The sequence below is a fragment of the Oryx dammah genome, unplaced genomic scaffold, assembly GCF_014754425.2.
Source record: "Oryx dammah isolate SB20612 unplaced genomic scaffold, SCBI_Odam_1.1 HiC_scaffold_15, whole genome shotgun sequence".
NCBI lineage: Eukaryota > Metazoa > Chordata > Mammalia > Artiodactyla > Bovidae > Oryx > Oryx dammah.
In genome coordinates, this window is record NW_024070199.1 from 47159257 (window position 1) to 47172561 (window position 13305).

General features: G+C 62.7%; 1 protein-coding gene across 1 annotated transcript in view; it reads right to left on the reverse strand.

The window, feature by feature from the left end:
• The window catches only part of KCNQ1 (potassium voltage-gated channel subfamily Q member 1), a 375829-nt gene that overhangs the window by 64677 nt on the left and 297847 nt on the right, over nucleotides 1-13305 (reverse strand). The window contains exons 12-15 of the mRNA XM_040255313.1: nucleotides 11062-11137; nucleotides 5635-5729; nucleotides 4680-4726; nucleotides 3799-3860 (exon numbers count right to left, since the gene is read on the reverse strand). Coding sequence (XP_040111247.1) covers nucleotides 3799-3860; nucleotides 4680-4726; nucleotides 5635-5729; nucleotides 11062-11137 — 280 coding nt within the window. The remainder of the gene's footprint in view (nucleotides 1-3798; nucleotides 3861-4679; nucleotides 4727-5634; nucleotides 5730-11061; nucleotides 11138-13305) is intronic.

Below are 13305 nucleotides of genomic sequence, written 5' to 3' on the forward strand. Positions count from 1 at the left end.
AAGGGTGAGCAGCTTTGAGGGGCTCTAGGGAGGGAGGCAGGGAGAGCCTCCCGGATGGTCGTGCCTCCGGATCCTGCTTTTAGGCTGGGGGATGGAGAGGTCTGGGAGGAGGACTGAGCAGGAGGAGGGAGGCTGGGGCAGACTGGGCCCTCCTGGTGCAGGGCAGGGGCTGGGGAGGTGCGGCGGCGGGGGGTCCGGGCTGGGGGCATGGGTTCTAGGACAGGGGGCGGTGAAGCAGTGCCAAGTGGGGGAGGGCCCTTCCCACCCTTGCTCTCTGAACTGGGGCCTGGAAACCCAGGACTCCCAGTGTCCGGCTCTGAGCCATGAACATTTCCGGCAAAAACAGAGAAGAAAGAAATTCTCCCAGCCCACTGTGTTCCTCATATCAGCAAAAGCAGTGTGAGCTGAGCTTGCAAAATAAACAGGGCTCAACGTAAACACTGCAGCAGGCCCAGGGGCCGGAGCTAAGAATACACACTGGGGGGAGGGAGGTGGGAGCCGGCTGCCTCATCGGGTCCCCAGAGAGCCCCGGGGTCCTTGCCCCGCGGCAGCCCTGATAGGGAGGGGCCCCGGGGCTGGGGGTCGTGTTCTCAGGACCCGTCTCAGGGCTGGCGAGGCGTGCCCCCCTCCAGGGCAGAGTCTGACCACCACCACCAGCAGACCCCGCTGCCTGCCCCCACCCCAGCCCCCAGACTGGCCCTCCTTGTTCGGACGCAGCCTCTTCTCACCAGACCCCTTGTGTTTATGAAATTCTTTTCTGCTGTCTCTTTCCACCTTATCTGCCCCTCTGTCCGTGGCTTCCGCTGGGGCTAGCTCTAACTAACTAGCTAATTAGACAGCTGCACAAACTCCCTGGGCCTCGGTTTCCCCACTTGTAAGAGAATTTATTTGTGCAAAGGCTGTCCTTTCCCCCCTCCCTCCGCCAAGTATGGAACACAACAGGCAAGAGCAGCTCCCACCTCTCCTCTGCGGACCTGCGGGTCCCTCAGGCCCCTGGGTGGGAGGTGTGTGGTGTGGGCCCAGGGCAGGATGCTGCTTTGGCCCTGCACACCCCTGGAGCCAGGCAGGCCTGGACAGCCAGCCCAGGCCGGGGACAGGTGTGCCGGGCTCCCCGCCCCAAGACAGGGGTTGGGGGGCGCCGCGTGCCTCCCAAGCCCCCTCTCCCTCCTCTCCCAGACCCTCTTCCTGCAGCCGCGAGCCTGCTGGGAGGAGGCTGGGAGGAGACTGCCGCTGGAGCCCAGATGAGGAAGCAGTTGGGGGCCAGGCTCCCTTCCGGCCTGAGGCCGGCCCGGCGTGTGGGGAAGGCCCGGGGCGGGGGCTCGGCTGGCGGGCCGGCTGGCACTGCCACCGCCAAGGGCCTGCTGGGTGTCCGAGGGCCGGACGGCTGCCGCGTTTCCTGCCCCCAGCTTCCCACGTCAGCAGGATTGCCAGGGGGTTGTTTATGGTCCTGATGGCCCCTGCGATAAGCCGATAACGTGGGGCCCCTTCCCAGGGTCCATCTGCGAGGGGCGTCAGCCGTCAGGGGAGAGGCCCACGGAGGCCTCGCCTGGGTCTATGCAGGTCCACGGCGGGGTGGGGAGCGTGGAGCAGGCTTGGGACTCCGAGTGACGGAGCCTCTAGGCTGAACCAGCTTCGCGGGGCAGGGGGGATGAGGCAGAATCCTTGCTGCCCAGGAACAGGTGGCCCCTCTCCTGGGCGCAGAGCCTGATGGGCGGAGGCCCCCAAACCTTGTCCTCCAGGACCCTCCCCAGCTTTGTTGTTCGGATCTGAAGAAATCTGGGTCTGTGATGGGGTACCCCCAAGGCCAGCACAGGCCCCACTTCGCCTGCCACACCTCCCCGGCTGACTGAGGGCCATGTCTTGATTCTTAGACCTCACAGATGGCCAGAGGGCTGCAGGGGGCCCTGGGTGGCCCCATCACCACCCCCAGAGGACACCGGGCTCCAGTCTAGGCTTAAAGGAGTGGCTTGTCCTGAGCAGGGCAGAGTCATAGGAAAGCCCCAGGGCGGCGGGACAGGGGACAGAACCAGGCCAGGGCAGGGACGCGGGGCGAGGTGAGAGCATCTCAACGGTGGGACGGCGGCTGCCCCCAGGGCGGCTGGGGGTGGTGCTGGTTGTGGGGCTCGCTCAGCAAACGCTGTCCCAGGGCCAGGCGAGGGGTTGGTGGGGGTGGGGGGCCGGGTCTGCTCCGCGGCTCTGCCTCTGCTTCTTTTATTTTTCTGTTGAAATATTTATTTGGCTGCACCAGTCTTAGTTGTGGCACAAGGGATCTTATTTTTAGTTGCAAGTGGGCACGTGGACTCTTTTTCTGTGGCCTGTGGGGTCTGGGTCCCCACCAGGGATTGAACCTGGGCTCCCTGCACTGGGAGTGCAGAGTCGGCCCATGGACCACCAGGGAAGCCCCCTCTGCTTCCTGTGATGACCGGAGGCCCCACCCAGAGGGCCTGGTCTGCTGTGCTCGGCACGGCCACCTGCGGCTTCTCACGGAACGCGCCAGCCCTGGTCACACACAGGAGGCAGAGTGAGAGCCAAGGGCCGGCCACCAAGGAGGCAGAGCCCGTGCCCCCTGAGGCCCTGATGCCGCCGGCCTGGGGAGCGGACCATTCTGGGTTTCAGTTCCCATCCTGCCAGACAGGGCAGTCTGCTGTAGGACAGGACAAAGGCCCTGCTTAGGCCTGTGCTGACCGAGATGGGCCAGCCCTCCAGTGGCGTCAGGATGTCGGGGTCACACAGCCCCGGGGGGCAGGCTGGAGGGTGAGGGCCCCTGTTTCAGCTGGACAGCGGCCCTCCCTCTCAGACCCCACGTACTGGATCGTGACCGCCCCCACCCCGCCCCAGCCGAGGAAGACTGCAGGTGGGCAGAGGGTAGTTCTGCAGGCCCAGGCTGGGGCGGGGGCGGGGGCGGGGGCGGGCAGCAACTGGGAGCCGTTCCCCTGCCCGCCTGCCCAGCTGCAGCAGAGAGGGACATGTGCCAGAGCCAGGCGTTGCCCAGGAAACGGAGCAGTGGATGCCCTCCCTGCCCAAGCGAAATTCCTCTATTTTTAGCCCCCCCTGCGGCTCTCAGATAAAGTCCATGTAGATGAACAAGCTGTTTGGCAAGATAAGCGCCTGCACCCAACCATGGCGGCAGCATGGCCGCCCCTCCCGTCCCACAGGTCCGTGGGGGCTCCAGGACGCCGCCACAGACCCTGGGGAGGACCGAGGCACCCCAGCCCCTGAGGCGGCCGTGCCCCGGAGCAGAGGGAGCGTGGGTGTCCATATCCTGCCTGGAGCCCAGCAGGGCCTGGGCTGACACTGCCCACCTCCCGCTGCCCTTGCTCAGAAGCCCGTGGTGGAGGGTCCCGGGGCCCGCAGCCGCTGCTCCCCGCATGATGCATCCTTGTCCCCCTGTCGGTGTCTCCAAGTCCCTGAGTGCCCTCGGGCTGGAGCCAAGGGAGCGATGCCCACCTCAGCTATGCCAGGGAGGGGCCTGCGGGCACACGGTGCCACTTGCCCACAAGGATGCCCCCTGTGTGAGGTCTCAGACCAGCCTGGACTCCAGCGTCCTCTTCCCTATCGTGGAGATGATACCCACTGCACACGGGGAAGTAGACGGCGCCTAACTCAGGAAGGCCACACGAGCTCAGACGGAAGGAGAGAAGGAGGAAGGAAAAAGGGGAGACGGACGGATGGGGGGAGACCCCAGACGCCGAGCCATCCGGGGCCAGCGGCAGCGTGGAGCGCTGCCGGGGCCAGCGCCGTCCAGGCCCCAGGACACCGCCCGCGGCCGCGGGAGCCGGAGCAGGCTCCAGTGCTTACCTTGTCCTCCACGCGGTTCAGGCGGGCGCCGATCGAGTTGCTGCCACGGTCCTTCGTCTTCTCTGTGGGGTAAAGCACCCGAGTCAGGGACCCCGGCGCTGGCTGATGGGGTGGGGTGGGCAGGCGACCCCAGGGTGACGGGGGTGAGGGAGCTGAGAGTCGAAGGCCTGAACCTCCGAGGACATACCCTAAGAGCTCTTCCGTGGTGGGAACTTCAGGAGGCGGCGGTGGGGGAGGGGGTGGGCGGGCGCTGACCGGCTTGTCAGTGTCCCACCCTTCCCGTTTCCTTGATTCCCGAGAGCGCGGAAGACAGGGACAGCCTGCCTGAGATGGTGCCCACTGAGCCCTCCGCCCCCGGGAGACACCAGCTCTGGCTGGGGATGCCGGTCGCCCCTGAAACCCCTGCTGTCCTGCCCCTGCCTGAGCTGCGCCTCCTGCCTGAACCTGGGTTAGGGCAACCCCGAGGAACTGGCCTGGCCCTGTTCTCCCCATGTGACCTGCAGCCCGCTCCACATCCTCAGAGCTGGAGAGTGGCACCCACCTCTGCCACGATGTTCTGGCTGGCTTCTCAGTCCCCAGCCCCACTTCCAGGCCCACACCTTCCCAAAGACCTGGTCACATTTCTACACCCAGATCATCAATGGCCTAGAAAGGCCTACCCTCATAGGGACCCTGGTAGGTTCCTGTGCTAACTGCAAATCCTGTGTAAATTGTGTTCAAAGCCACCTTGCTTAGGGTGGATCGACCTGCCCCCATCTCCCTGGATTTCCTGGCAAGACATTCACTTTCTGATGGTGGGAAGAGGCAGGCATGGATGGGGCGATGGTAGGAGGGTCTGGCATGGGCTGCCATGCTGAGGGTGCCTCGATGCAGAAACCCACCTGAGACGGAGATGAAGAGGGAGGGCTTCCCGATGGACTGGTCCAGCCTGGGTGGGGGGTGGGGAGAGGGAGATGGAGACCAGCTCATTCTTGGCCCCTGGGCACCACACTGACATCTGCCCGGTCAGTGGGCAGATGAGCCAACGTCCCCAGCAAGACAAGCTGCCCGCCCCTTCTGGGGGCCGCCCCCTGCCACCACCCCAGAACCAGCCAGGTGCCTCTCAGATTCCAGAGGCCCACACTCCAATGGGGAGCCTGGGGGGGGGGAGGGGTCAGAGGTGAAGGGCAGTGGTTAGACTGTCCCTTTGCCATCCTCCCTGGGTACAGCAGGATTGCAGAATTGCCCAGGGTCCTGTGGCCGCTTCATAAATGCCCCAGGCCAGGTGCCTGGACGTGTCCAGAGAGGCAGGACTGCAAGAGGTCCCTTCCAGGACAAGGCCAGGTCGCTGGGCTGGATGGGCCTCACATCCCTGTTGTAGGTCAGTGACAGGGGTGGGGTGATCAGGGGGCAGCCCGAGTCCCTGCCTGGCCAGGGTGGCCAACATGGGTGGTCTCCCAGCCACACCCGTGCCTCACAGAGCTCGGTCCCCAGGCCAACCCACCGCCCATGTGCAGCTGGTCTGAGCCCTCGCAGGCCCCTAAGGAGCAGGCGGCTTCCGGGAGTACAAGCTCTCCAGACCGTGGGCCAGAAGCCAGAACACGTCAGCTTCCAAGAGTTGGGGTGCTCAGCGCCCAACCGGTAGGGTCTCCCCCAGTCTTGTATCTCCCGGGACTTGACCTGGGCCTGCTCAACAGCGGGGGAGCTGGGATTTGAAGTGTCCACACCCCGAGACTTGGGTGCAGGTGGAGCCAGCCCCCACGCCCCGCCCCGCGCTGCCCACACCCCGCCCCCTGCCATCCACGCCCCGCCCCGCGCTGCCCACGCCCCGCCTCGCCCCCAGCCCGGCGCGCCCACCTCCTCTGCAGCTCCTTGATGCGCACCATGAGGTTGAGGTGGCCCTGAGAGTACTGCTCGATGACGTCTCGCACGTCGTAGGGCTTCCGCGCTTGCTGCAGCAGAGAGACAGAGTCAGGCCGTGCCTGCGCGTGCGGGCCAGTGCCGGGCACAGGACGGTGCCTATCCTCCGTGCACGTCCGGGATTTAAGGAGCCGCCCATGTGGCACCAAGGGACGAGCCTGGATCACAGCACTCACCGTGGCTGGGCTCAGCTCCCATCCCTCACCCCCCACCCCACCCAGGAACTGGGTGACCCCAGGCCAGTGACTCGGCCTCTATGGACCCAGGGACCTGCCTACTCTCCCTTCCTAGGCCCCCAGCCCTGTTTCCAAACTGCCTTGGAAGAGCTGGCCCAGCTGAGGGCCCAGGGCTGGGGGTGGGGGTGGGGTGGGGGAGGGACGAGCATGGCTCTGGTCAGTGGCAAAGAGGGCAGTTTTGTGCAGCCCCCACCGGCCTGGGCCCCAAGCTGACCACACCCTCGCTAGCAGGAGCCTGAACTGTTCTCAGGGTGGGGGCGATCCACCCCAACCCCTTCCCCAGCAGTGCCCTGAGGTGAGCAGAGGGGGCCCCAGGGACATCCTCGGCCTGCAGTGCCTGCTGTGGGTGGCAGGCCTCCTGCCGGGGCTCCCAGGCTGCCTGGAAGGAAAGGATGGTCCCACTGTGGGCCTGGGGCCAGGGGGGCAGGGCAGGAGACCCTGGAGCTCCAGGCTCCATGCCAACCCTGAGTCCATAAATGCATTCAGGGCTCAGGTGAAACCACAACAGAGAGAAGGAGGCTTCTCGGGATGTCAGCAAAACTTCCAGCCTCATTTATGGCCTCGGTCCCAGGAGCCCACAGGCTGTGGGTCCCACCCAGGCAGCAGGGGGCTGGCCGAGTGGGGGTCTGATGGCTCCTGAGGCCCTTTGCCCATACAAGCAAGCAGGGCTCATTGGGAAAAGAGACTCTGTTGGGGGGACCTCAGGCAGACAGGGTTGGGGGGGCCCAGGTGGTCTCATTAACCCTGAAGGGCTCACACTAGCGATGAGCTGGGAGGTTGCTGCTTCTTGCTGGAGGGCAGGGGGTAGCGGGTCTGCAAGAAGCTACAGACAGCTTGCAGGCTGAGCAGCGGCTGGCAGGTCAGAGGATGAGAAGGAATAAGACTCAGATGCCCATCGAGGGCCAGGGCCAGATCTTAAACCTGGGAGCCCCAGGGCCCCTGTCCTCCCTGCCCACCTGAGGCCTACTCTACTTGTGGTGCCACCCAGAGGTGGGCTTCCCTAGGTGAAGGGCAAGGCCACCTCTGCCTTCCCAGAAAGACGGGGCTTCCTTGAGGGCAGAGTCCTGCCTCCATCTCTGGGCACCTCTGGACTTGCCCAGGGGCCCTGCCATCAACACTGGCAGCTAAAGTTCAACTCCCTACGTGGTTTGGGACCCCAGAATCCTGAGGCAGGACAGAACCCTCCTCCCCATCAGGGACCGGGCACAAGAAGGCCAGGGTGGCTCCTGTCCCCAAGAGATTCGCCAGGTGGGGCCCCCACAGCTGATGCCCAGCCCCTCTTTGGACTCTGGGACCACCCTGCATCCCCACATGGCTGAGACACAAGGCCCATCATAGGATCGTGGGGTCGGGGGTGGAATGAAGTCTGGCAGGCTCCCTGACCCCACACACCCAGCTCCAGGACAAGTGTAGAGTGGCACTGGGTGGTAGGCTGGTGGAGATGTGCCCAGGACTCAGTGTTTGCTTCTGTAAGATGGGGATGCTGAGACCGCTGGCTGACAAGGAGAGTGAGGGTAAAGAAAGACGCGAGGAGAGAGAGGGCTGGGGGCCCTGAGCGGCTCGTGCCAGGAGAACCCGAACGGCTGTGGTGGTGGCTGTGGTGGAGCCCAGGGTCTGCGCTGTGTGCAGTGCCCATGGGAAGGTGGTCCTGAGCAGTGATGCCTGCTTTCCTTTGGGCCAAAGGGCTTTGTGAGGCTTGGGGCCTCCCCCAAACTTGCTGATGTGGTCAGGGGCAGGCTCGGAAGAGAGAAGGCAGGGTTCAGAGGTCAAAGTTGGGCAGGCCTGGCCCGGAATGGAGCGGGTCCTTGTCCTGGTCTCCCATACACCCTGGGAGGTCACGGACCACTGTGGGCCCCTGAGTGTGTTGAGGGGCTGTGTGTGTGCACATGTACACAGACATCTCCGTGGAAAGGCACGAGAGTGCAGGGGACAGGTGTGTGAGCGCCTGCAGGAGCAAGGGTGGAGAGGGGCCTGTGAGCCGGGCCCCCCGCCTCGCCTTGGCCAGGGTGTGGACCACAGCAGGTAACCGACAGCTGACTGACAGCCTGGACCCATGGCCTGGCGGGCTCTGAGGCCCCCTGAGACTCATCTTGGGGTTGATAAGCGACCCCTTCCCTGGCCGCCCCACCAGGCTCTGGCCAGCGCTCCTGGAGGTCTTTGTCAAGTGGCTGCCTGGGGTCTGGCTGCACAGCTCATCTCAGCTTTCTCTCTGAAGCTCATTTCCTCTGGCGGCAGCAGCAGGAGCCTGAGATGATCCGAGATAATGCCGGGCTGTCCAGACTGACCGACGGTGGACACAGGAGTTCAAGGCAAACTTGAAGGGCTAAGAGGCTCTGGCTCCTCCAGCCAGACACAGGGGCGGCCAGCTGGGTACTTATCGGCCAGCGAGGCCCGCAGGGGGGGCCACCAGCCACGTCTGCTGCCCCTGGGGCCAGTTGGGGACTGGCGTGTGGGCAGACAGACAGGCTGCTGCAGGGGAGGGGCCCTGGCAGCTGGGACTGAGGCGGGGGCCACCCCGGGAGCCCCCCGGAACTCCTCACCACCAGGGGCTCACCCACCACTTCCCTCTTGTTGGGTCCCTCTTCCCTGGAGGCCTCTTGCTGCCCACTCCCTCCAGCCGCCCCAGCCCCAGGCCTTGCCTGAGAGCCTCTGTCCCAAGGACAGAGCAGGAGGAGCTGCTGCACTCACAGGCCCCACCTGGTCTATTCAAGGCCCTCAGAGGCCGTGTGCACAGGGGAGGGGAGGGGGCAGGCCCATGGGGCTGCCCGGCCTCCTTCCAGAAGCCTCTCAGGCCGCTTGCAGGATGCTGCCTGTATCCTGACGCAGAAGGGAGGCCTCTGGCCTGGAAGGGAGGGCAGGGTGCCCGCTGAGGCCAGCTGCTGGTTTTCTTGCCTGCGTCTCTGTGACAGGCGCTCCCCAGCGCCCACACCTTCTCTGGCCACTGTGGACACCTGTCTACCCAGGGCATGTGTGGCTCTGATCTGGAAGCTGCGCACATCACCCTTGAGCTGGGCCTGCCCTGTGGGTACCCCAGAACTGGAAGAAGCCCCCAGGAAGCCTGGTGTCCACCCTGGCATGGCTCTGCATGGTCCAACGGTGCCCCAGGCAGCAGGTTCTGGCCTCTGCCCAGCGGGGGCCTGCTCTGGAAGCACAATGACCCAGCTGCTCAGGCTGGGGGCTGTTCCCATTGTGGAGAGTCACAGTGACCCCTCTGTACCGCCCCCCCCCCACCCCAGGTTGGCATCAGAGGGAGGTTTCAGCCGTCACCACCAGCCACTCTCCAGCGAGGGCCCTGCCCAGGTCTTCTCTGCTCCTGGGGACAGTCCTGCCCAGACCTGATCCCGGCAGAAGTTCCTGCCATTCCTGCCTCACCCGAGAGGCCATCCCATCCTCGCCCAGCACCCTTGAGCTCTCTGTTCCACCAGGTGCCCCTCTGCTGGCTCCACCAGGGCAGCCAAGCCTCGGGGAAGGAGTAGCCACAGGCCCAAAGGCCCACCATCCGGGGATGTTGGATCTTGCCCAGAACAGTGCAGGGCAGAGCTCCTAGCGCCAGCTGGGAATGGCCTTCACTGACTCTCTGATCCCACAACGAGGGGTCTCAGGCCCTGTGGAGAGCCTTTAACACTGCTTGGCCCAGTCTGGGGGGGAAAGGCCTCCTGCCACGCTGCAGGCAGACAGATGGGCAGGCGGGCAGCACAACGCCCCTGGGGACTGTGTGCAACCCCTCCCCCTCCCTCCCACCCCCTTCGCCTCCCTCCCACCCCCTTCCCTGCCCCTACCCACTCCCGAGGGGGCCGCTTGTGCTGGGACCAGCGTCCTGGCAGGCTGAGGGCACAGGTGGGTGTAGTCCTGGGCAGCCGCTGGGCTTTTGTTCCCAGTCCAAATGGGAAAGAGGTCTTCATTAGGGCTGTTGGAGTGGGGTCTATCCAGAGCTCCCCACTGAGTCTGGTTCCCTGGCCTGGGTGGGTGGGGGCTCTGCTGGGGAGACTGGCTGGGGCTGGAGTCAAGCCTGTAGGCTGGGATGGGAGGCGCAGACCGGAGGGGACCCGGGGTCTGGTTCTAGCCTCAGCCCTGCTGTGACTGCTCGGGGGGTATGAACAAGTCACCCCAACCTCCCCACTTGGTGCCACACACAGGCCCAGGGGTCCTGGACATTGCTGCTGCCTCCGAGAGACCCCCAGACCTGGCTCCGCCAGGAACGCACTTCTGAAAGGAACCAGTGGCCAAGCCTTCCAGAAAGAGAATGTCCTCCCCCAGGGGTCCCTGCTTCCCAAGTCTCCACGTTCTTGGAGGGAAAGCTGAGTTGGGCCCCATCCTCTGACAGATGACAGTCTCCATGGAGGAAAGAGGTCCCAAGCGTGGCATCACCTGGCATTCTCCAGGGGCTGCTGTAGGAGACTCACCCCTGGAAGGAGGGCTGATGGGGAAGCCCACAGTCTCCAGCCCCGCCTGGCCAGGGAGACCCTATGCCTCCCTGTAAAGGGGGCCACCCCAGGACACAGAGCAGGGTCAGGCCTCCTCTCTCTTATGTTTTTTTTTTTTTTTTAATATTTATTTATTTAGCTGCACCAGTATTTGCTGCATGTGGGGTCTTTAGTTGGAGCAGGTAGGGTCTTAGTTGCAGCGAGCAGGTCTGTCTTCATTGCACCATGTGAGATCTAGTTCCCTGACCAGGGATTGAACCCAGGCCCCCTGCATTGGGAGCATAGAGTCTTAGCCACTGGACTGCCAGGGAGGTCACTCCTGTCTGTTCTGACTCACACAGGGTAGGCGATGGGGACAAAAGCCCTGAGCGGGCCTAGGGCAGGTACTTCCTGTCCAGGTGACACAGGGCTGGCTCTGCACCCTCCCTGAGTTGTTCCCACTCCTGTCTGGGGGGTGGGGGTCGGGGGTGAGTGAGCTCCAGGGCTCTGTGTATTTCAGGGTTCTGGGTTGGCCCCAGGGTCCAGCCCTATCAGGGAAACATCTCTCCAGGGCCAGCTGTCTTGGAGACGGATCTTGAAGTCATGGCAGGGTGTTTGATGGGTGAAGGGTCAGGTCTCAGACATGGCAGGGTATGGCCTGCGAGGTGGGCGGGCAAGCGGCTTTCAGAGTGGACCGGGGCAGGAGGGCCGAGTGCCGGACTCACCTGGAATTTCTTCTTGGCCACGAAGTACTGCATGCGCCGGATGACCTTGATGGTGGCCCGGTGGTGCTCCCGCAGCCTGGGGTGGAGAAGGGAGGGGAGGGGTGGTCATCCCGTGCCTGCCACTGTCAGAGGCCTGCAGGCTGCCCGAGTGTCCCCGGGCACACGGCTGGGCCCCTCCAGGAGCGAGGAGGATGCTCAGCCTCTGAGGATGTGGATCTGCAAGCCGCCGTCCTGCTGGCAGGAGGAAAGGCTGGTGCTGAGAGGCTTCCAATTAACGAGGTGGCCCCAGAGGGACCCTTGCCCTGCTCCTAGCTCAGAAGCGGGGCTGGAGCCAGGGTCCTGTACTGGCAGTGGCTATGCCCCTTACCCACAGCACAGCCACACAGGCTTCTTTCTACCTTGAGGTCTTTGGGTTCCTCACCAGTACAGTGGGGAGGGGTACAAGCAGATGACCCCTAAGGCCCCTCGCGGCTGGAATGTTCCATGGCCCACCCACTGGCGCCCACTTGGAAAATGTAGGGCAGGACAAGTCAGCCGGGGATAGGTGCCACCTATGCCACCCAAACCACCTTAGCCACACCAAAGCAGAGACACGACTTTGCCAACAAAAGCCCATATAGTCAAAGCTACGGTTTTTCTAGTAGTCATCATGTATGGATGTGAGATTTAGACCATAGAGAAGACTGAGCTCCAAAGAATTAATGCTTTTGAACTGTGGTGTTGAAGACTCTTGAGAGTCTCTTGGACTACAAGGAGATCAAACCAGTCCATCCTAAAGGAAATCAACCCTGAATATTCATTGGAAGGACTGATGGTGAAGCTGTAGCTCCAATACTTTGGCCACCTGATGCAAAGAACTGACTCATCTGAAGAGACCTTGATGCTGGGAAAGATTGAGGGCAGGAGGAAAAGGGGATGACAGAGGATGAGATGGTTTGATGGCATCATTGGCTCAATGGATATGGGTTTGAGAAAGCTCTGGAAGATGGTGAAGGACAGGGAAGCCTGGCATGCTGCAGTCCATGGGGCTGCAAAGAGTGGACACAAATGAGCGACTGAACAACATCAAAAACCACTCTGTTAAGGGTGCTGCATTTTCTCTCCTCTGAAGTTCCTTCTAGTGTGTGTGCGCGTGCTAAGTTGTTTCAGTCATCCAACTCTTTGCGACCCTGTGGACTATAGTCCGCCAGATTTCTCTGTCTGTGGGATTCTCTGGATAAGAATACTGGAGTGGGTTGCCATGCCCTCCTCCAGAGGATCTTCCCAACCCAGGGATTGGACCTGCATCTCTTGAGTCTCTTGCATTGGCAGGCAGGTTCTTTACCACTTGCACCGCCTGGGAAACCCCAAAGTTCCTTCTAGAAACATCATCAAAAGGGGAGCACAATGGCTGATACATGTGCACAGAAAAAGTCTGGAAGGAAGTAATGCACATGGAACCAGTGGAGACTTTGCTTCTGGCTCTGCAGCTTGCGTCTGGTCACACTCTTTGCTGAAGACACCACCACAGCTGTGTGACAGCTTTATGACCAGGGAAGACCCCCGGGGCTGCGATCCCAGGAGAGAAACAAGCTGGGTGAGCCCACATGTGCATTCGTGTGTTAGTGTGTGGGGCACGTGGGCTGAGTGTGAGGCTGGGGCCCCCTGGGCTGGCGAGATAAACAGGAGGCCAGGGCTCCAAAGAAGTCCAGGACTTGACAGGCCAAGATCCTGGTGGCCCCTTTCACCCAGTTTCTCCTTGAAGTGTCTGTGAGCCAAGCTGCACAGCACGGGGTGAGAGTCTGATAAATGGAGCAAAAACCAGCTGCCAGAAGGACAAAAAGCTAAGCAGAGGCCCCTGCAGACTCATGTTATGGAGGAGAGGAGGATTCTGGTTCAGAGTCATCAAGGAGATGGGGTCCTGGTAAACAGCCCACGCTCTCAGAGGAGACCCCAGCCTTGCCATGGCCTCAAATCCTCTCAGTCTCCACCTGAAGCAAATGCTCTGCCTGGCACCTTTGGCTCTCCAGAGCAAACCAAGACATCCATAGGCAGATGAGATCATGGAGCCTCTATTTATTTCATACACAACAGACAGAAACCAAGGGACAAACCAGACCACAGAAACAGATCTTAAGCTGTGGTAGATGGTTGTTCAGTTGCTAAGTCGGGTCCGACTCTTTGAGACTCCATGGACTGCAGCACACCAGGCTTCCCCGGCCCTCACTATCTCCTGGCATTTGCTCAAACTCACGTGCATTGAGT